At 44.6% G+C, this 21,339-nt stretch overlaps 2 protein-coding genes across 2 annotated transcripts in view; one reads left to right on the top strand and one right to left on the bottom strand.

Moving 5' to 3' along the window:
* The window catches only part of REC114 (REC114 meiotic recombination protein), a 66,860-nt gene extending 56,784 nt beyond the window's left edge, over positions 1-10,076 (top strand). Inside the window, exons 4-6 of the mRNA XM_090028761.1 lie at positions 1,757-1,957; positions 4,957-5,019; positions 9,868-10,076. Of these exons, the coding sequence (XP_089884887.1) occupies positions 1,757-1,957; positions 4,957-5,019; positions 9,868-10,029 (426 nt within the window). The 3' untranslated portion in view covers positions 10,030-10,076. The remainder of the gene's footprint in view (positions 1-1,756; positions 1,958-4,956; positions 5,020-9,867) is intronic.
* Positions 10,077-10,117: 41 nt separating this feature from the next.
* The window catches only part of NPTN (neuroplastin), a 94,308-nt gene continuing 83,086 nt past the window's right edge, over positions 10,118-21,339 (bottom strand). The window contains exons 6-8 of the mRNA XM_090028760.1: positions 13,132-13,153; positions 11,789-11,865; positions 10,118-11,172 (exon numbers count right to left, since the gene is read on the bottom strand). Of these exons, the coding sequence (XP_089884886.1) occupies positions 11,805-11,865; positions 13,132-13,153 (83 nt within the window). The 3' untranslated portion in view covers positions 10,118-11,172; positions 11,789-11,804. The remainder of the gene's footprint in view (positions 11,173-11,788; positions 11,866-13,131; positions 13,154-21,339) is intronic.

The raw sequence follows: 21,339 nt of genomic DNA, 5'->3' as shown, positions 1-21,339 counted from the left end.
CATTTACCCATTATTTGCTGTTTCATCAATAAGGATGAGTGCAAGGTGACACCAAGTCTCATGGGACAGAGGAGGCTAGTGGATTTTGAAGGAAGGTGTTTTTTAACAGTGCTTCCAAATACAGATGAGTCTGTTTACTCACAAGGATCCCAAGGTGCTTTACAAACTGTCATGGACATACAAACTATACCCAGAGTTTTTTCTCCATCCTGAAGTGCAACTGACTCTGGGGTGGAAAAACATCTGTTTTATATTGGAGTGGGCAATTCTTTGGGCTGGTGGGCCATTTAATGAGTTTTGGTGACCAGTTGAGGGCTACAGCTATCTCTCTTTCTCCCCATCTTTCCCTCCTGAGGCTGCGACCAGCTTGGAAGTCTGAACCCGCCGACAGCTTTAGCACGTGCTGCTGCCCCCTCCCCACTCCCCTGTGCAGCTGGAGTCCAGCCACTTTTAGCTTTAGCAAGCCCTGCTCCCCCCCACCCAGTCCCAACCTGACAGCTGCAGGCCATGTCCACAGCTACCCAAATGGGACCAGCAGCTCTTGAGTTGGGGCTCCAGGCACAGGGGGCTGCCCAAATGAAACTTGAAGCACCTGGTTGGGCTGCAGGCATGAGGGAGGAGAGGAGGGCTGGGATATTAGAACTACAGACTGCAAACAGCGCAGAAGGACACCTTGCCCTCCCCACCACACTTGGAGCCCCAACCTGGAGCTACAGCTGTGGGCAGATTCGTGCTTCCATTTCTGCACTGGTGGCAACTCCAGCCCAGAGTGAGAGCGTGAACAAGGGAGTGCAAGAGAGCATGTCCAGCATACTGGAAGCAGCCCCAGCCACCTAGCGTCAGCCAGCTGTCAGAGCCGGAGCTGCCACCCATCCATGCACTTGGTGGGTACCTGTCCACTGCCAGATCCAGCCCATGTGCTATATTTTGCTCACCTCTGGTTTATTTAGTCTAGTATGACTATAGATTAGGGGAGCCCAGATGTCAAGAATAGCTTTGTTGGTGGTCTAGTTACAGGGCAATTAAGGATTCTGCCACTGGGGCTGCAGCATACCCTAAATCTGCAATGGGATACTAGTTTAATCACAGAATAAAAGCTGTTCCTCACTTCCCAGTACTGCTTGCAGAACCCATTCCTGCTGGAGATCTTGTTCTTTTCTTATGACAACCTTTCATCTGAGTAGTTGACAAGGTCTGACCCTGCCTTACATGTGAGATCTGAGATTAGTCTTTAAGAGCTGTTACTCTGTAGAGTGCTTCCTTTCAGGAAATACCATTTATGTCTGGGAACATTTACATGGGTAGTTATAGAGCAGAACAAGAACATTCACCCTTTGCCACTTTGGCCAGTGTTGCAATAGAAAACCAGCAAATTATCAATGTTCCAAATATTAAACCAATCAACTGGGACATATATAGTCTTAACATTTCAGTGTCACTAGTAGAACTACAGGACACAGATACAGCACTAACTAATCACAAAAGTAGAAACACCTTGCGTACCTTTGCATGTTCCATGGTTGTATTGTGAAGCTGCTTTCAGCCTGTGGGCCAAATACCTTTATGGCGTAACTCCACTGGAATAAATGAAGCTACAACAACAGGAAGCAATTTGCACCCCCATGTTTAACAGTAATGCAGCACTCCAGTAATCTAACAGTTTTTGGTTCTAACTACCACTAATACAGATTTAATTAAAAACCAAGTACCTACTGGAATGCACACTGAGATTAATTTTTCTGTGGCTTTTCCCCAGAATGAATGCCGCATGTTTCGTGTTCAGTTTGATGGAGATTCAAAAGAGCAGGCAGTGGAGCACTGCTGTAATTGTGTGCAGAAACTTGCAGAGTATGTCACAGTTCAGGTAACAGATGAGCAAAGCCAGGAGCTGCAAGGTCAAAGTCAGTTCCTCAGCAGTGAAAATCAAGTGCAGCAAAATGCATCGATACCTCCTGGAGTAAGTGGAGCTGGGGAGGGGCCAGGAGAGGAAAATAAAGACTAACAGTTGCTCACTTCTAGGTCCACAGCTTAATATGCATTATAATAAAGATACAGTCCTTTTGTAATGGGTGGGGATAAGGAAAGGAGATCATGCTATGTTAAGCTGTCTGCTGTTTAAATCAATCCACACCTTTCAGGAAGGAGCTGCTAGGAACTGTTCAAGTATGATGTCAAATTGTAGTTGAGAGAGGACCTAAATGCTAAATTTGTTTTTATCATTAGAAGAACTAATTTTAGGAAGGAAAGAAATGATTAACAGCAAAATAAGGAATAACTTGGATGACTTCATGCATCTGTGCATAGAGTAGAAAATGTAACATTCAGATCTGGGTGCTCACAACCTCCTTAGTTCCCACATTAGAGGAACCACTCAGCTTTTTGCTGGAGTTTACAAACCCTTTCTCCAATTAACTGGTGCACCATAGCTGATCAGAGCAGCAGCTTTGTATACCCCTAGCCAGCCTCTAACCCCCCATCTGCATTTGGGGGAAGGGACAGGTGGCAATGAAGAACCTAATCTCTCAATAAGGAACCCAAAATCTGAATTTTACATAGTAAGTTTTAAGTTTATTTGCTTAACTCATCTGTTAAGAATGGGTGCAAATCATATTAGAGTCTGATAGGTAACTTGAAAGCAAATATTTAACCTTTAAAAAAAAAATCAGCCCGTACACACATGCAGTGCTCTGGGTAATTTTTTGCTTTGGCGTCAAAACAAGACTTCTGTAAATAGGTCTATGTGCACCCTAATTCCACGGTTGTTGAATTTGCCATAGGATTTTGCATCTTTACAAGGTGGAGAATTCAGTATTTTTGCGGCAAAATGTGCTATTTTGCTTCAGCCAGGTGCCCAGCATTTTCTCTTCCCATCTTGTCAGATTCTGTATCCTCTTCAGCTTTTCCTACCAAAGGGAAATGAATTCTGGGTTCTTGGAACCAGAGTGTAGAGCAGGGGCAGGCAATTATTTTGGGCGGCGGGCCGCTTACTCAGTTTTGGCAGGCTGTCAAGGGCCACATGTGTAGCCCTGCCCCGTGACGGGTGCTCCGCCCCATGGTCACCATCTTGGGACCAACGTCCCAATGTCTTGGGACCAATGTCCCAGGGCCAGCACTGGCGGGGCCCAGAGCTGGGCGCAGGCAGGCTGGGGTCCGTGGAGCTCAGCTGGGTTGCACCAGCAGGGAGGAGGGAGCTGGCCCAGTTCCATAGAGCCCTGTCGGCTGGGACCCCGCACTCCTGCCACCCTGCTCTGGGGCCCACTGGCACTGGCCCTGGGACACCAGTGCGAGCCCTGTGCTCCTGCTGGCTCCCTGCCCACTTAAACCCAGTGCCCCCCCCACCCTGCAGTACAGGCAGGGGGTAGTGCTCAGCTCCGACCCCCTGCTTGGCAGCAGAGAAGAAGCTGGTGCTGAGTGTGGGGAAACGTGGCCCCTCGCCCACCCCATGGCCAGGGCTGTCTGGAGCAGGCACAGGCAGCCCCAGGCAGGCTGTGAGTGGCTGCAGTGCGAGGCGCCAGGCATGGGGTGGGTGAGGGGCCACTTTTCCCCATGCTCAGCACCAACTTGTAACGCCCCACTGCCACCCTGGCAGGGAAGGAGCCAGGGAAAAAGCTGAGCATGGGGGGAAGTGGCCCCTCCCATGCCCAGTGCCCCATGCTGCAGGCACTCGCAGCCTGCATGGGGCTGTCCGAGTGGGCACAGGCAGCCCCACCCGGGCTGCAAGCAGCTGTAGTGTGGGGCACTGGGCGTGGGAGGGGCCGTTTCTCCCCCCCGCGGTCCTTCCTTGCTCAGGGTCCCCCCACCCCCATTTATCTGAGCTTCCCGTGTGGGGGCAGCCACGTGCTCCCAGCCCAGAAACCTGGCTGGGGCTTCCAGCTGGTGGGGCAGAGTCGGGCAGGACCACTGTTGTGGGAGCCTGCCGGGCTTCCCCTGGGTTCTACTGTTCTTGGTTCCTGTCATTTTTGACGGGAACGAAGGGCAATAGAATATTAATTTTCTACACTTTTTTTTAGGAGCCCTGCAGGCTGGATAGAATGGCCTCACAGGCCGGATGTGACCTGCGGGCCGTATTTTGCCCACCCCGGTGTAGATGGTTGGGAATGAGAAGCTAGAACTCCACTTGGAGCAACAGAATGAGAAAGTGTAGGCTGGAGAACAGCATAGCAGTTGAGAAAACCAGGAAACGAAGGTGGCTCACACAGAAGAAAGGAGGTTCCTAGGCAGATTGGATAGTATCAAGCCAACTCCCAAAGGTCTGGGTAGTGGTTAGTTAAGCAATCTGGAGAACACAGATTAAAAAGTAGCCACTTTTGATTTATTTTCACTAGAAGTATTTTTGGTTGTAGGCTGTTGTAAGCATTCTTTGACAACCACAAGAAGGCTCATCACCAATATTCATTTCACTATGTCCTCCTACAAGCCAATTCCAGCTTCCTGGCTGCAATGCCCAGTGTTCCCCAAGTGGAAAATGCAGATTTACTTCTTTTGCATTTATGATGGTAGAGGAGAGCTCCAGCAGCCCACCTCCCAGGCAGCCTGACTCATTTAGGCTAATACCAAAAATGTGGAAACAGGCTAGGGAGGTAAAAGCAGGGCATGATACTATTGCAGTGAAGTTTTGCCATTCTAGCCACAGACTAGTGTCACTGCAGCGCAGAATGCATGCCTGTCATCACGATTGTAGTAAGACAGTGGTTTATGTTGTTCCTGATGTGTTGTACACAAGTTGTAGGCCTACTTTTACATTGTAAATGTGCAATTTTTAGCTTTTGTTTCGTCGTTTCAACACTGTTAACTACGCTGGATTCAGTTAAAAGCATGTAGATACAGAAAGAAAAAAATCATAGTAGCTGGGCTAGCTTCTCTTTTCTTTTGTATATCCCTGGATCTTCCAGCTAGATTGCACTGATCTTTATACATTTATATTCTGATACTTTTCAGCCAAGTTGGACGCTAGAGGAACCTCCACTTCAGTTGTACACAAACATCCCAGAAGCAAGATCTGTGGTACAGCTAGCACAGGTATAGCAAAACAATACCGCATGACAGCAGTGGAAGATGATTTGTCACAGGCTATGGCGTAACTTCTGCCAGGGATGGGTTGCCAGGAGCACATGACTCCAGTGTTCCAGAGTCTACAGTAGTTCCTAGTAACAATTTAGAGGTGCTGGTTTTGATATTGAAGGCCCTAAGTGGGCTGGGTCCTACATATCAAATGGATGGTCTTTTCCCTTATTCCCCACAAGGTCAGCCAAGAGCAGCCTCCTGCGAATAGCATCAATGCACAAAGTCTGCTTGGTGAAAGTACGTGGGAGGTTGTTCTTAGCACTAGTTCCTCAGCTCTGAAACTCCTTTTCCTCCTGAGGTCCACCAGAGCCCAAGCCTGGACATCTTTCAGAAATGCTCTACAGCATCCCTATTTGAGCAGGCATTTAACAAACAAAGCTAGGCTGGAATATTGTTCTGGGGGTGGGGAGAGGTTCTATCTTGGTCCTCTAGTTCCCTTTTTAAGTTGTTCTGTTCTGTTCGTTCCCCTGTTTATAACTTATTCTGCCCTCTTATTGAAAGCTGCTCTGGGCTTTTGTTGGGAAGGACAGCATATAAAGCAAATAACTTGAAATGTTTTTCATATGCTGATATATTACTGGAGTATTCAATTAAATGGGAGCTTTCAGTTATCCAGAACAGTATAGAAAGATCATAAATTAAAAAGGGGCAAGATCTTTTATGTACTACTGTTCTGTACCTGAGCTTTCATTGTAATTCACTTTGTTGCCTTTCTGGCCGTACAGAAAGCTTGATCAGACGTGAAGTGTGAATCAATAGGGATGCAATTTAGGCAGGGTGTTTAAAATTCAGCCAATCTGCAGGGAAGCTCCAGATGTCAATGATGGATGGTGTGGTCTGGGATAAAAGTTTAGGAACCTGCACTAACCTTAAAACAAGAGCCCAGCTCCCACTGATGTCAATGAAAATCCTGACACTAATCTTCCTCCCCCCACAAAAAAACAGAACAAAACCAAACCAAACCGAACCCCAGAAGCATAATGGCATTTTACATAGCAACCCAGGTTTGTTCATTCAGGACCCTGCCATTGTTAGTAATCCCTTTTTTCCTCTCCTTTGTTTTATTTGACAAAGTCTTCTGCTTTTCTCCTTTTTTCTCTGTCAGTGGTCAGCCTTTTGGCAGTCAAACTGACACTGGGCTTTAGAGTTGATATACAAAAGGTAATAAGGGACCTAGGACTTTGCCCCTGTTAGTTAGCAATTTGGACAGCCACAACCATACCAGGTAGGCTGGTCATGTTTGCAAGATCTAGTTTTGAAGCTATGGCTTCCAGAATTTTTCACATTGTTTAGAAAAAATAAATTGGTGGCCTGCATGATTCAGCTTGGGCATAGTACCTCACATGAGCTCTCTCACTCCTGAAAACTTACCTGCTTTCAGTCTCTTCCCAAGGGAACTCCTACCTTGTGTTGATTTGAATCCTGTGACCCCATTCACTCCTTTAAGTCTCAAAGGGAAATAGCCCACTTATTTTTTGTGCATCAGGCAGCCAAATTCGCCCAATAGCCTTCAAAAAGTTTCCCTGTGACTTGTCACAGTTGGGTCTGGAGTTCTTAGCCCAAGACAGAGCCATGGCACTTGGCTTAGGTCAACATTTTCTTGGTAGTGAGACCGTAGCAGTCCACAGAACCCTTCTCACAACAGACATCACTTACACAAGGAAGCCAGCACCTCAATCTCTAGAAATTTTCAGGTCGCTCTTAATTTTTGCCACTTAATAAGCTCCCTAGTGAAACGGCAGTTTCCTTGCCTTCACATAGCTTCTTAATGGCTATTGCCCTCTTTCAACACACTGCTTATACAATTGCATTCTTTTCCTTTGCATTCTTACTTTGTACCATAGGGCTTGAGAACTTCAAGGCCTTTTCAAAACTGAAACTATTTTCCACTTCTGTTGCATTTCGGAGATTTAGTGAGTTTGTTTTTGCCTTCAAAGCTCCCTTTTTAATGCATGCACTTTGTGTGTAGCTGAGGCATCATTTCAAAATTATTCTGGACTTTTCAGCGATTGGGTGGCCCCGACTTCAAGCATCCACAGGTTCAGAGCATCGATACTTCAAGCATCCCTAGCTTTAGTTTTGCACAGGTAATCAGTAGGGCTGTGCAAAATTTCAACGGGTGTTTTGTTTCCAAGTTTTTTGAGCTCAAAACAGCAAAATCAAAATGAAGAGGGAGGAAGGATTGCTCTGCTTTGACGGTGTAGCTGGCCAGTGACTGTGATCCTTCCCTGAGGTCCCTTCCAATCCCAGTGCTCTGGGGGAGGGACAGAAAGACTGCATAAAAAGCATTGTTTGAACTGAGCTTTCTCTGTGCTTTCACACTTACAAGTGACACAAGTTTTGCTCTAAACAGTTCGAAGTAGTTTCCCAGAAACCCCTGTACTTATCTCCTTGAAACACGAGAGGTTTTGTGGCCTCAGCAGGGGCTACGATCCCGGCTGCTTTTATTCAACTCAGGAAAGAAATGACAAAGTTATAGGCATTTTCCCCATTATAGCCTATGGGCAAAACATTGAAACAGTTCCCATGAAACAAACAGAACAGTGTTTCAAACCAGTGAAATGAAACATTGTCTCTTTGAAATGGCGAAATGGCAGTCGAAATGAAACAGTGCTATTTTGCACACACTGCCCTAGTGATCAGGCTTCTGTTAATGCATTTTTAATGCATTTTTAAGGCTGTTGCTTTCTCTACTTCCTCCTTTCAAGGACTTGAAAGTCTTAACAACTTCACTAAGCATAGTTCTTGAGTGCCCAGTCTCCTTCACAACTGGATTTTGAATTAGTTAAGCATGATTGGCGTAGGTATGAAATTCAAGATACCAAACTTTGGTGGAGTTGTGAAGCACAGATGTGCACTTACCCCTTGTCTTTGAGTAGTTCGGAGACTAACATCTGAAAGCAGAGGTGCAGCTTTAACGATTCTCAAAAGCAGGCGACTTTCTCAAAGGGAAGTTTGTTCTGGGTCAGCACAACTCGACCTGCTACTGAGGTTTACGTTTGGTAGTCGAAAGGACAGTCCAGTATGCAAATGTAGTGATTCAGCACAGACTGCTGTAACCCCCTCCTTGTGTGCAGCACACCTAGGATAAGGCCATGGTAAGCGTCAACGATAAAGCAGCTGTGTGGCTTCACCACATTAATAATATGTAGAAGGGAAAATGAAGTATATGAGAGAAGAGAAGAACCTGCTACCAGCCCTTGTCAGGGGTCTATTTCAAGTGGGGATCATAAAGCACTCCAGATTCTCCTTAGGTTGCATTTAGCAGCTTTTCTAGGGGCACTTTCCCTACCAATCCTGCTAGTCTCCAAGATGATCCTAGGTACTTGCGCATCTTGTGCTTATTTGCATTCTACAGCCATCCAACACTTACCATCCTATTTGGCTCCAGCACGTTGCCAAGAGCAGTGTTCACTTACTGATCTATACTAAGGTGATAAAGACATTTAAAGGGTATCAAAGTACCCACATTGTCAGTATTAAGATATTCAAAACAGATTCTTGCAAGTGTTTTTGAGGGGCTTAAGCAAGAGCGTTGTTTGAAGCATGCACCTTCCTACCTTGGGAAGCGGTAAGCCCTGGGGCTGGAGTGGAGTCTTGTGTCTGCCCCAGAGGTGGTTTGGGTTTGGCCAAGCTGTAACCTGCAAAGGTGGCACTTCCTAGCAGTGGCTGCATTCCTCAGGAAGAGTCTGGCAGCCGCCCAAGAGAACTGAACAGGAACATTTAAAAATAGCTGAGTTGACACTGCTGCCAAGTCACAGCAGCAGAACAGGTCCCTGCTCGAACTGTTTTGGCAGCTCTCAAGCATTTCTTATCCATCTCTAGCTGACAACTCTCTTCCCCTACTGGTGGGAGGCTGGTCCAGGCTCCCTTCCCAGCTGCAACATATAGTGCCTGTCAGAGGTGTAATGCAAGTTTTGCACTCTGGGCAAAACCTTCCATAAAGGGGAGGGGGTAGGGGACAAGGGGTGTCAGTCTTACAGCCCGAAGGGCTCAAAGTCCTCGCTGCTGCTTCCATAATGTGGATTTCTTGCAGGAGGCTATCATTTTGGTGCCCACAGCTGGAGCCCCACTTGCCAGCACCCTCCCCCTTATTTATGCTACTGGTGCCAATAGCTTCTTCTCCTTCCTACCCAAGACGGCAACTTTCTGCTGCTGCTAGCTGTGTATTTCAATCCTACTGATGCATAATAGTGCATGGAGAAAGGTTCAGTTGCATCTCAAATTTTCTTTTTTTAATTTTATAGGACACATAGACATGTTCAGTATATGTGCAAGATTGCCACTGCACCCTTATATACACTGTCAACTGCACAACCAAATGCTCTTTCCCTGCAGTTTCCCATCATCCAGCGTAACAGATGGACACATGGGCAACCACAGAACTGACCATTTCCTACCTAGAGAGCTTCACTTTGCTTCCTTACTCTTCTGTGCCTGGCATCCTCCTCAAAATCTCATCAATGTAATTTCTAAAATGGTCTGCAACTCCCTTGGTTTTTTGCAATTAACAAAAATGCTACTTGAGAGAAACGTTATTACAAGACAGCTACCATATGACCCAGCCTATTTAAACAATGCCAAGTCTAATTTTTCTAGCAGTTGGCATCTGACTTCTGCTCAGCTGACTTCATTTTAGTATTGGTCATGCCTGTTGCAAAAAGGTTACTTGTTACTTCTCTTCATTGTGCATGAGCATTTCTATGAAGCCATGATTGCTGAGCATCTAAAAGGGAACTATTATATTTCATTGACAACTAAATGGACCCTAAATAAAAACCATCTTTGGGTTTACTTTTGCAGTCTGTACTGAACTCAAAATCTGAGCTTCCTCATGTGTATCAGCATTGTGTGTGGAGCGCCAAAGACTTGGGACCTTTTATTCGCTTATGTCTCATGGATCAGAATTTCCCTGCCTTTGTGGAAGAAGTGGAGAAGGAACTGAAAAAACTGACAGAAGGATGAGAAATGTTAATGTTACTTAGTAAACACAAAAAAGTCAATGTTTGGATACTTGATAAATTGCTTCAAACGTGTTTTTGTCAGTGTTTTATTCTTAAAAACAGGTGAATCCACTTTTTATACATCATTGCACTTCAACAAATACACAGAACACAGGTTCATGCATCTACAGTTATGCACGACATCAGGACCCTGGTAGGTCTGTAATTCTACAGTCAGTCCTTAAATCAACATGAGAAGTTACAGTGTCAAACTGAAGAGTATAACTAGTTGCATAGAATATCACCATGCTGTAACATTTCAACATCATTTAAAACAAAACAAAAAAAAGTAAATTATAAAAGTTTGCCTGAATTGAATGTACAAGAATATGTTGAACACATCAGTGCAAAAGGATTTGAGAATTTACATGATTAACAAAAAAAATCACTTAAAAAGCAATCATATATATATATATATATTTATAAACTGAAGTATCTTTACTGCAGTTCACCACCACTTGTTGGACTGTTCCAGCTTTTAAAGTCTTTGATTATCAGGACCCCCAAGTCTTTTCACATAGGTTAAGCCCTTAAGATAATTTCGATTTATATTATTCCTCTACAAGTACCAGAACAGCATAATTATTTCATCTCTCAGACATATAATATACGGAATGAATATCAGCAGCTTAAAAATGAAACACATTTACTGTACTTTGGTTTTCCCCCCTCCCCCCCAAAATATAAATATATACTGTATATATTTTTAGGTTTTGCTGTACTTTACAAAAAGTTACCACTAGATGGCAGCAGTGCATTTAGAGCTTTGCCAATTTAACAGCTAGAGTAAGTAAAAAATGGTGCATGCATGATCTGACTCTTACTTCTAGTGTTTAAATATCTTAAGGGGGGGAAAAAAAAAAGCAACATTCACAGCACATCAAGCCCAAAATAGTTTACACCTTCTACACTGAAGCATTATTAAAATTTATCTCGCTAGGTCATCCTTACAGGAGAGGCTAAATAAGGCATGCTTTAGACAGTCATATTGTTTGCTCACTTGAAAAGGAAAAAAGTCAAATAGAACTGGAGTTCTAGTATCAAGAGTTCCATCCATTCATTTTAGCAGGTCATATTGCCATCAGTCTCTCAGAAACTTAAAGCTCTGGGAAAACAAAACAAAACAAAACAAAACAAAACAAAATCGAGAATAGGTGTCAGTCAGGGATCAACATCATCCTGAACACAGAATAAAGCTGATATTCACATATTTATCAGAGTAGGAGGCAAAGGTTTGCCTGCTTTTGTTACAACCTCGAACATTTCAATACCAGGTTCTCTCCTAAAGCTGCAAACATTTAGCAAGACCCCCACCTTGCACATTCCAGAACCTGAACAAACCATCTTTTGGGTTTTTTGCTTTTAGCCCGAAGTGCTACATGGAGTTAATCTAGGGCTATGCAGACACTTCATCGGGGGCCTGCTCAGACAGTTATGGCAGGATTAAAAGAATACAAAGCAAAACAAAAAACACCAACAATTCTTTTAACATTATTTTCTGAAAGCTAAAGGAGTCTGGGGACAGCAACGCTTTATTATTAAAATATTCTGATACCATCGTAAATACTTCAGTAAATTAGAAAGTTGCATGCTTTCAGCAGTGTGAGAGCTCCATCAGTGTGAATTACTGAAATACTCCTTATTTCCATGACACGAGAAAGACTCTAGACCATATCTGAACACATGAAAGATAAAAATGTGGAAATAAAAGTCATACTTACATTATAAGCAATACTTTTAATTTGTGTTTCTCTGGCGTAGGTTTTTGTCTTTGTGATTATTTGTAGAGTTGGTTTTCCTTTAAAGGGAGAAAAAATCTCTCATCAAAATTGTTAAATGTAGAAGTCAACAGCATGCTTAGCAGACAAGGCACTCAAAGGGAAGTCAAATTCCAATCCCCTGTGCATGAGAAAGCTTTAGTGTAGAGAAATAGTTCAATAAAATTTGCATGAGTTCACAGGCTCCCAATTTTTAGCAGAAGGTAGTTTACAAACTCTTCCTACAATGCTATTTGCCTCCTGAATCACTGGTTTTGCTCCCTAGTTTGATTACAGAGAGTAAGCCCTTTTTTCAGTTTGCCAAACTATTGTGCGCAAACCGTATTTACTCTATTAGAAGACAAGTTGCCCCCCCCCCCTCAATCTGACATGGGGAAAAGCCCCTCGGCTTACAACTGAGCATGAGGCGGCAGGGGGCAGGCAGCTGCTGCTGCTCCAGCCCCAACCCGGTGTCAGAGCTGGAGCCACTGCCTGCTCCCTCCCATTCCAGCCTCTGCATGCCGCACCACTCCTCCCTGCCCCCAACCACTGCTTCTTCCTCTCCCCTACTCCTCATCTTTGTTCTGTGCAGGCAGGCTGTCCTCACCGCAGCCTGGAGCATGGAGCACTTGCTCCACTCCAGCGCAGTCCTGTAGCAGCAATGCCAGCTCTGCACCACTGCTACAGGGCCGGGCTAGAGCCAAGCTCCACACCCCCCGCTCTAGATGATCCTCCAATAATTAGATTCTATACATGGAAAGTTATAATCTATATATTTTCCTTGTGTGGAATCTAATTAATGGGGCCCCATCTTACATTCAGGGTCTCGTATTGGGTAAATATAGTTCTTTCTGAGATGGACAGGAACGCACTTCTGGCTATAAGCTTTTGGTGAAAGCCAGTAAAAGCAAATATCCACAATGCATGCCTCCGCTTCTTGCCAACGTGACCCCTTTCCTGAATGTTTACAGATCTGTAAACAGAGGGGTTAGGGCCCTAAATATCAGTGTATGGAACCCCTGGCAATGTGTACAGCTCTGCAAATAAGCCCTTCACCCCTCATATCCATCCTCTTTCCATTGTGTTTCATTTCTCTTCCTGGCTTAGAATGGGGGGTGGGGTGGGGAAGGGGAGTGGAAATCAAAATACTAGGCTCTCTGGTGCAGGGACTGGTTTCCCTTAAAACACATGCACCCCCCCACCCGGACACACTGTGACAATCAAATTCTTGCACAGTAAGTGTTCTTAATCTACCCATTCAGTAACAGTTCAGCCACTTGCTTGATATAGCCGGATAAAATACATACATTGGTCCAGCTGGTTCATCGTCTGCAACAGGAATGCCGTTGTAACCCCATGAAAGACGAGGGGAGGAGAAAAAGAAAGTGGAGTCAGAATTTGTATTAAACACTAGCTGGACAGCAAACAGCAAACTGCTCTATCGTTATAGCATTTAAGGCCATTCCACTTGGTAGTGCAAAGGTTCATGGAGTTATTTTTTCTGGATTCAAGTTTTAATGGCAAGTATGTTGTTTCAATGGTTTTAGTTAACACTTTAAATGCTTGTCATGAAGAACTGCAACTGTAGCGGACAGATTGTTGCAATATGGTCACACTCATCTTGTCCCCAAGTTCCAGTGGTTCAATCTTATAGAAGAGATGAGAAGACAAACCAACATTTCAGTTGTAAAATCCTGCTGTTTGTTTTCTTGCATTTTTTTAAAACCAATTCTTCAGTTCTCAGGGGGTACTGGTAAAATACACCAAACGAGATATACCGTCCCCTCTTCTCCCTCCAGGATTATACAACCATTTCATATTCCATTTTTTGATGTCTAGTCACGCTGGACAAGGTTAGAGGGGGGTTGAATCTGCAATACTTTAATCCAATGTTGTAAACAGATGCAGTCCTTGGATAGCAGCAGGCATTGTGCATGTGTGTATTTGGACAGGACCCCAAACCAGGAAAACTTAAGGGGGTTACAACCCCCTTAGAGACAACAGACTTCAGCTACAAATAGACTGACAGCACTATTCTGCCTGTGTCCCTTGGTAAGAAGGCCAGAAAAAAAAGGGGGGTTGGTTTACTTTTTTTTTTTTAAATTGGAAAAAAAACAACCCACCAATATGCTGTGTTTGACACACGCTCTTTCATGACCAATTGGACATTTTATTCTTTAGAAATTACAAGCATCTCGTTTTCTCTGCCTTTCACTATGGTATAATTAGGTACCTTTAATTATTGATATAGCAATTAACCCAGAGATCCGATTACGTTCCTGTAGAACTATCATTGGGGACCAATTGATAATTCATTGCTTTTAAAAAAAAAAAAGAAAGAAAAAAATGTTCTCCCCCCCAAGTTAGAATAGTTTTTTTCACTGAAGTCTTTAAGAAACTCTCAGCAGGATTCCACAAGGGGGCTTAGTGCACATGAAGCAGTTATGGAAATTACAGTCTTAACAGTGTAGGCATCTGCATGAGCACACACTAGGAGTAATGTCTGTCAAAAATGGGACATTACTCCACCTGTACCTTCGAGGCAACGGATAGGCAAAGCCACCGCCAGCACAAACAGTGACCGGAACAAAAAAATAGTTCAAAAAAATAAAGAACTAACCGCAAACCAACAGCTTTACAGCCAAAAGTAACACACTAGCGACACACCAGTGTCCACAGAAGTCCATTACTAGCAACAAGGAACTATCAGACAAGGTACAGAAAAAAACTAGGACTAGTAAGGACAACCAGACATCAATGTGCTGTTGTATATACAGTGGAGATATACAGACACATCAGGTACTAAAACATGAAGCACAGTATAGAGTAAAACTAAGCCTTCCCTCCGCCAGCATCTTTTGATTCCCAAAAGATTTCAAAACAGACTATGCTACATCTGCTAAGGACTATGACCTATATGCTAGGCTGGACTTGGACAGCCAGCGTGCTCTTAGTTGTTTTCCATTAGGAAACATCAGCGATACAAACAGTATACTTCCAGACTTGGGCGTCTCGGCCGTCTACAAACGTTATCCGCATCTTTGGGAGTTTGTTTTGCTGGACTTCAGAAACATAACTGTACAAGCAGGATACAAGCCTTTTCTTGTGGTAACCATTCTGCCGCCTGAATTAAAATATGCATTATGGATGCAGATTTCGGATGGACTGTTTTTTAAAACCTTAGTCTACCACCAGGTTTCTTCTCATTTACAAAGCCTGCCAGAGAACGTCTTTCTAACAAAGATCTGGTAAAGGTAGGTGCTAGGCCTGTAAGAATGGTTACAGTTATGCACTGGGTCTAAGACTGGTAGGTAACTCTTTCCCCCTCCCTCCAATCTCAACTCTAGGTGGTTCAATAAAAGCAGATTAAATGCCTTTGTATGTCACTAGCCTGTTTGTCAGCCATTTAACTGCTGCAAAAGCATCCCCAGTACAGTACAATACAGTACAGACAGAAAGAACCAAAAACCCTAATGTGAAGAAATCGGGGGGGGGGAAACAGAACTACAGAAAAATAAGTACAAAATTAAGAGTAAATAAAGATTAAAAACAGCAAACTGAAATCCAAATTAGTCGTGAACGTGAATGAAGAAACTTTAAGAAAAGTGTTAACATTATGAACTGTGCATCGTAAAGACTGAAGCGGAGATTAAACAAACTCCAAAGCATGCAGATCTCTCACTTACCACCATTTTTTAAAGGTATGATGCAATTGAGGGGGAAAAAAAAGAAGTCATAGTAACCGACAAATATCAATATAACTCAAAACCCTCATGCCAGATGACCTGCTCTAGTAAACTTTAACTCGCTAGTACATGAAGCCAGTGGCCATAGAGAAAGGTATGAACATGCCTCGTCATTCCATTCAGATATGTGCAGGTCAACGGGACTGGGCAGAGCTCCTGAAACACTGCGCCTTAGCCTTCAATTTTACAGCCAACTCCACAAAAGTCCTCATTTTGCAGGAATTTGCCTTTTAATCTGGAGAGGACCTGCAAAGCCCAATAAACCATCTTTTATAGAATGCAAGATTAAAAGTAAACCTTGTTGGTAGGTAAAGTGATTATCTGCTTAAAACTACCTGCAATAATAGATTTCTAAATTGAAAAATTCAGAATTGCTATTATGATCTACAGCTTTTTGTCAGAACTCAAAGCCCGTAACAGTACAGTTAGTTGTAACAAGAGGGCCAAACCTCCCCCACCGCCCCATACACACCTTAGAAATCTTAGCTAACTAGCTCGGCTACACTTGCCTATCGGCTGGTACCTCGATTGCAGCACACATCACATCTGTTTAATGGGGCCCTCCTGGAAACAAACTCCATCCAGCTTTTAATTTTCTTGCTTTTTCACTCCATCAACATTGATTTAAATGCAATTTTTACATTTAATATCTGGTATCAGCCAGTTAATTCAGCATTTGCTTAGTAAAAGAATATTATAGGGTTCAAAATAATGTGTTACCTTTGGAACAAAATCACAGCATTAACAGAGGATTTAGTATTGGATTAATCCTTTGCAGCCTCTTAAGATGCTACCATAAACATAGGCATTAAAAACGTAACATTTCTAATGTGCTTTCCTAGTTGCTCCAATTTAGGAATAAGTAAATATTATTAGAGGTATTATTAGAAGTACTAAAAAAAAAAAAACAAAAGATGTGTTTGATAGCAATGTAACTAGTAAATATTTTCTCCAATACCTTTTGCTACAAATATTGTTTCATTTAATGCAATTCATAAGATACTATTTTAATCAACTGTTTCACTGAAATCAGTCTGGCAGGATGATGCAGAGAGAAGCAAGAGGATGAGAAAAATATCTGTTAGACTGGGTGGTGTCACAGGCAGCAATCAACCTTGCCCCATTTGAGATAAAGTTATGGGCTGAGTAGCCACCTTATGTCCAATTTAAACTCAAGAACTTAAAAAAAAATAATAGCCAAGTTCTGAGCCATTTGGAGGACTGGCTTTATTGTAAAACAACGTCATAGAGGTTTATAAAACTGCTATGGAGACTTCCTGACATAAAACTGGGTTAATATTTTGCTTTTCTGGGAAAAGTAATGCAATAAGGGAGTTTGATGGGGATGCTGAAGACTCCTCCCCAAGAATGGCCACACCAAGATTGTTTGCCCACTCTTAAGGCTCTGCAATTCTTGGCCCAAAAGTACTTCAATAGCCCTTTAGTGAAGCATAGTCAACACTCAAAGGTTATCTGACTTGCATATCATAGGATTATAGTGCATTCCTAAAAAGCTAATTGCAGGTATGTACACAAGTTTAAAACACTAAACTATTTCTTGCTAACTGCCAAAAATCCTCTGTTGTTTTCCTAGGGCCAAGATCTAAGGCAATGTTTGGATCCACAAGAGTAGTTCACAGAAAGCCATTTATCATCACACTACAAGAAAAAGCAAGCAAATGGGGTCAAAGGTTTATAGGCTGCATAAAGTGTACAGAGCGTGCGTACCAACGAGTTCATGTACCAATTATCAATCTGAAGTGGAATGAAGGCATAAAGTATATTTTTAAATTATGAATATCTGGCCAAGGTCAGTCAAATCAGGCTTATAAGGAATTTTGATCCGTACTTGAATCTAACAAGCAAATGCTGGAGCTTGTGGCCACTGCAGAAGTCAGGCCGTTTAGCTGTTGTGTGCTACAATAATCCTCAGTTGCAGATGCAGTTAACTCCTGTGCACTGCAATTTGTGTCTGAGTTTTCTCCCCTTTCTGAGATTACATGCGGGGGAGAAAGAGATTACGGTAGCAGAAACAAACCAAAAAAGGCAACAGTTTACCTTGTAACAAGTTAAGTGAAAAGCATTTTGTTCTTTAAATTACTTACAGTAATAGCAGTAGCATAAAAAGGCAAGAAAAAAAAAGAATATTAGAAAGAATGGGGGGAAATGGAATGGGCCTGTTATAGAGCTGGAGCAGAACTGTATTTATGGAAAGCATACTTTGTATTAAGCTGACAAATGAAAAGGGGGAATGAGGAGGCACATTATAGCAACTTTGCTTTCTCATGGCTTTAAAATAAAGATTAAGTAGAAAATGGATTTTGAAGTAAAAACCATTTACATTCTCTGATGGGAATGTAACCCCAAAGTTTTTACTTTCTACTTACCCCAGAACATACCCTTTTAAAACATGTATTTTCTAGCACAGGCTATTTAATCCAAGTACAATCACTTTCTTCATTTAAGAGTCTTTTGGATGTTATACAGAGGTCACAATGGCTGAGCACTAGGTCTGGCATTATTGTCTCAAAAAAAAAATAAGCAGCTTAAACTATACACCACAGAGGAATAAAGCTATTCACTTCATTTCATTGTAAAATGAAGTCCAGGCAACTTGAGCTTGGAGCAAAATGCATCAGCACTGCCCCACTAAAGTCCTCTTCTGATCATCCATGCATGAAGTGCCAGCATCCCTGGCCTAAGCATGCTGTTTCCCTGCGCAACTTTCAGCACCACGAGCTGTTGAAAGCTGCACAGTATTCACCTATTTGGGTGATTTTCCAAACCCTAACAGCTGTCTGCAAAAAGATGCATTGCTCCATCATGTGGGAAGCAGGCTGGGGTTTTCTTTTTCCGATTATAGAGAAATTCAAGCACAGTCCTTCCTTCCTCCTTCCCGTGCACAGGTGAAAGCAAGGCAGTTCATTTAGCAAGCAAATTAACAAGGTGCTCACCGCAGGACTCTCTTATCTGGGAACCAAAAGGGATGCTGCTATAATCAACAAGGCACTACAGCAAAATACGGCAACAAGCACACGCCCAGACACCATTATTCACTCTTCAGGTGGAGATACAGATTTCATGGGATCCAGAGTTCTCTTTTTCTGCTATGTAGCAGGAGCAAAGGGGTGAATACATAACTGTTTAAGTCTGCAAGAAGAATAGCCTTAACAAAGGAGTTTTATACAACTGAATAGTCATTTGTCCTTGGAATGGGAGGCATTGAAATCAAACACCAACATTCTGTTCAGCCTTAAAGATGCAAGAAGTCAGGAAATGCCAAAGTTAAAGGCAGCCCTCAATTTTCTGTGAAGTCTGGGGTGCTTTTTAATAAAACCAGTGCCCTCTGTATACACATGCATCACACCACTACCAATGTGGACTACAAATACTTCCTTTGTTCATGTTGGGAAGCCAGTTTGGATTTTGACTGAGGAGTATCAAGACGGCACTTAGATCAACAAAAGTCTGTCTATCACAGTCAGGCATGAGCTGTGGACCTTGAACACACGGTGTTTCACACGCCTATTCAGCTGTTCCAGATCTGGAACGTGATGGCTTTCAAGGCTTCTGAAGAACTAAGTATCAAGTACTTTCCCCTTCATTCTGGAAAGAGCACAAAGATGATGGATTGCTAAAGGACAATGTGGATTGGGGATGAACATGAACTGGTAGGGCAGAAGAGGAGGAAAATAAGCTCCTTCTGAGCTACTCCAAGCATGCAGGAGTTTGAATTAATCCTGCTCCAGAACTAGTTTTGACTGGCTTTGTCATATGGTACATCTCTCCTGCACTCCAAAGTTAGGATTGCAGCTTGTGTAGATGCATCTGGGCTGGCTTTAAACATGGGTACTGGTAAAGAGCAGAGCTGTGGCAACATAGAGTTCAACGCCAGCATGTTCATCTAGAGCAGGGGTGGGCAAAATATGGCCTGTGGGCTGTATCCAGCCTATGAGGCCATTCTATCTGGCCTGTGGGGCCCCTAAAAAAATTAGAAAATTAATATTTATCTGCCCTTGTGTCCTGTCAAAAATGACAGGAACCAAGAGCAGTACGACCCAGGGGAAGTGGGCTCCCACAACAGCAGAGCCTGCTCGGCCCCACCCCCAGCGGGGGTTTCTGGCCTGGGACCACATGGCTGCCCTGGTGCTGGAACCGCAGGTAAGGGGGAAGAGGGGGGAAGACCCCAGGGAAAAGCTGAGCGCAGGGGTGGAAGCGGCCCTTCACCCACCCCGTGGCCAGTGCCCCACGCTGCAGCCACTTGCAGCCCACATGGGGCTGCTTGTGCCTGCTCCAGACAGCCCCACAGGCTGCAAGTGGTTGCAGGAGGGAGCACCGGCCACAGGGCAGGGGCAGGGCTGCTTTTCCCCAGCCCCCGTGCTCAACTTTTCCGTGGGCTCCTTCCCGGTGTGGAGGAAAGCAGCCCTCCCCCGCCCTGTCGACAGCGCTCCCTGCTGCAGCCGCTCGCAGCCCCTGCGGGGTTGTCCAGAGCAGGCACAGGCAGCCCCACACAGACTGTGAGCGGCTACAGCACAGGGCACCGGGCGGGCAAAGGGCCGCTTTTCCCCATGCTCAACATCACCTTGTAACTCAGACCTGCTGCCAGCCTGGGCCCCACACTGGCTTCAGGCTCGCCCGCTTGCTGTACTTGGCAGTGTTTGCCACTGCTGCCTCTGTGCAGCCCAGTGCGCAAGCTCCTGGCTGGCAACAGCAGCCAACACTGCCCGGCGTGGCAAGCAGGGGGGCCACAGCTGCTGCCACTGCACACAGCCCTGACGGGTGAGCCTGGAGCCAGCATGGGGTCCTGGCAGCAGGACTGGGTTACAAGCTGGTGCTGAGTGCAGGGAAAAGCGGCCCCTCAACCGCCCCGTGGCCGGTGCCCCACACTGCAGCTGCTCGCAGCTCACATGGGGCTGCCTGCGCCTGCTCCTGCTCCAGACAGCCCCACACGGGCTGCGAGTGGCTGCAGCAGGGGGTGCCGGCCATGGGGCAGGTAAGGGGCCGCTTTCCCCCGTGCTTAGCACCAGCTTCTTCCCTGCCAGCGAGCAGGGGATCAGGGCTGTGCGGCACTGGGAGTGAGCGGGCGGGGAGCTAGCAGGAGCACGGGGCCAGCACTGGCAGGGCCCAGAGCAGGGCGGCAGAAGCGCAGGGTCCCGGCCAGCAGGGGCTCTATGGAGCCAGGCCAGCTCCCCCCTCTCCCTGCTGGTGCAGCCCAGCCTGGCTCCACAGACCCCTCCCAGCCTGTGCCCCACTTTGGGCCCCACCGGTGCTGGCCCTGGGACATTGGTCCCAAAATGGTGACCAGGGGGCGGGGCTTCTGTCACGGGGTGGGGCTACCCATGTGGCCCTCGACAGTCTGCCAAGACTGGGTAAGTGGCCCTCTGCTCAAAATAATTGCCTGCCTCTGATCTAGAGGCCCAGGTGACGTGTAGCACATGCTGTCGCAGTGACACTGCTAGCAGAACTGAAAGCTAGTCTGGGTTTATCTTAACACACTTCAATCATAGCGCTGGATTTTAGGAGAGAGATACCCTCAAGAAGGGGAGGGCTTAGTAACTTTTCTTTTAAAAAGGAAAAACCTGTGATTTGGTCCAATTGAGCTTCTATGGAGATTTTATTTATTTATTTTTAGTGGGGATACATTAATTTCCACTCTCAAGAAGAAAAAAGTATGAGAGATCTCAATTGCAGAGATGGGCTAAGGAAAACAACTCTTATTCCGGGGTTCTCCTTAAAAGGAGACTTTAGCTGAAAACTGGAAAGCTTGGG

The sequence above is a fragment of the Crocodylus siamensis genome, chromosome 15 (genome assembly GCF_052110815.1).
Source record: "Crocodylus siamensis isolate JL-2025a chromosome 15, ASM5211081v1, whole genome shotgun sequence".
Classification (NCBI taxonomy): Eukaryota; Metazoa; Chordata; order Crocodylia; family Crocodylidae; genus Crocodylus; species Crocodylus siamensis.
The sequence above is the reverse complement of the archived record's forward strand: the minus strand, read 5'-3'. Positions and strand labels throughout refer to the sequence as shown.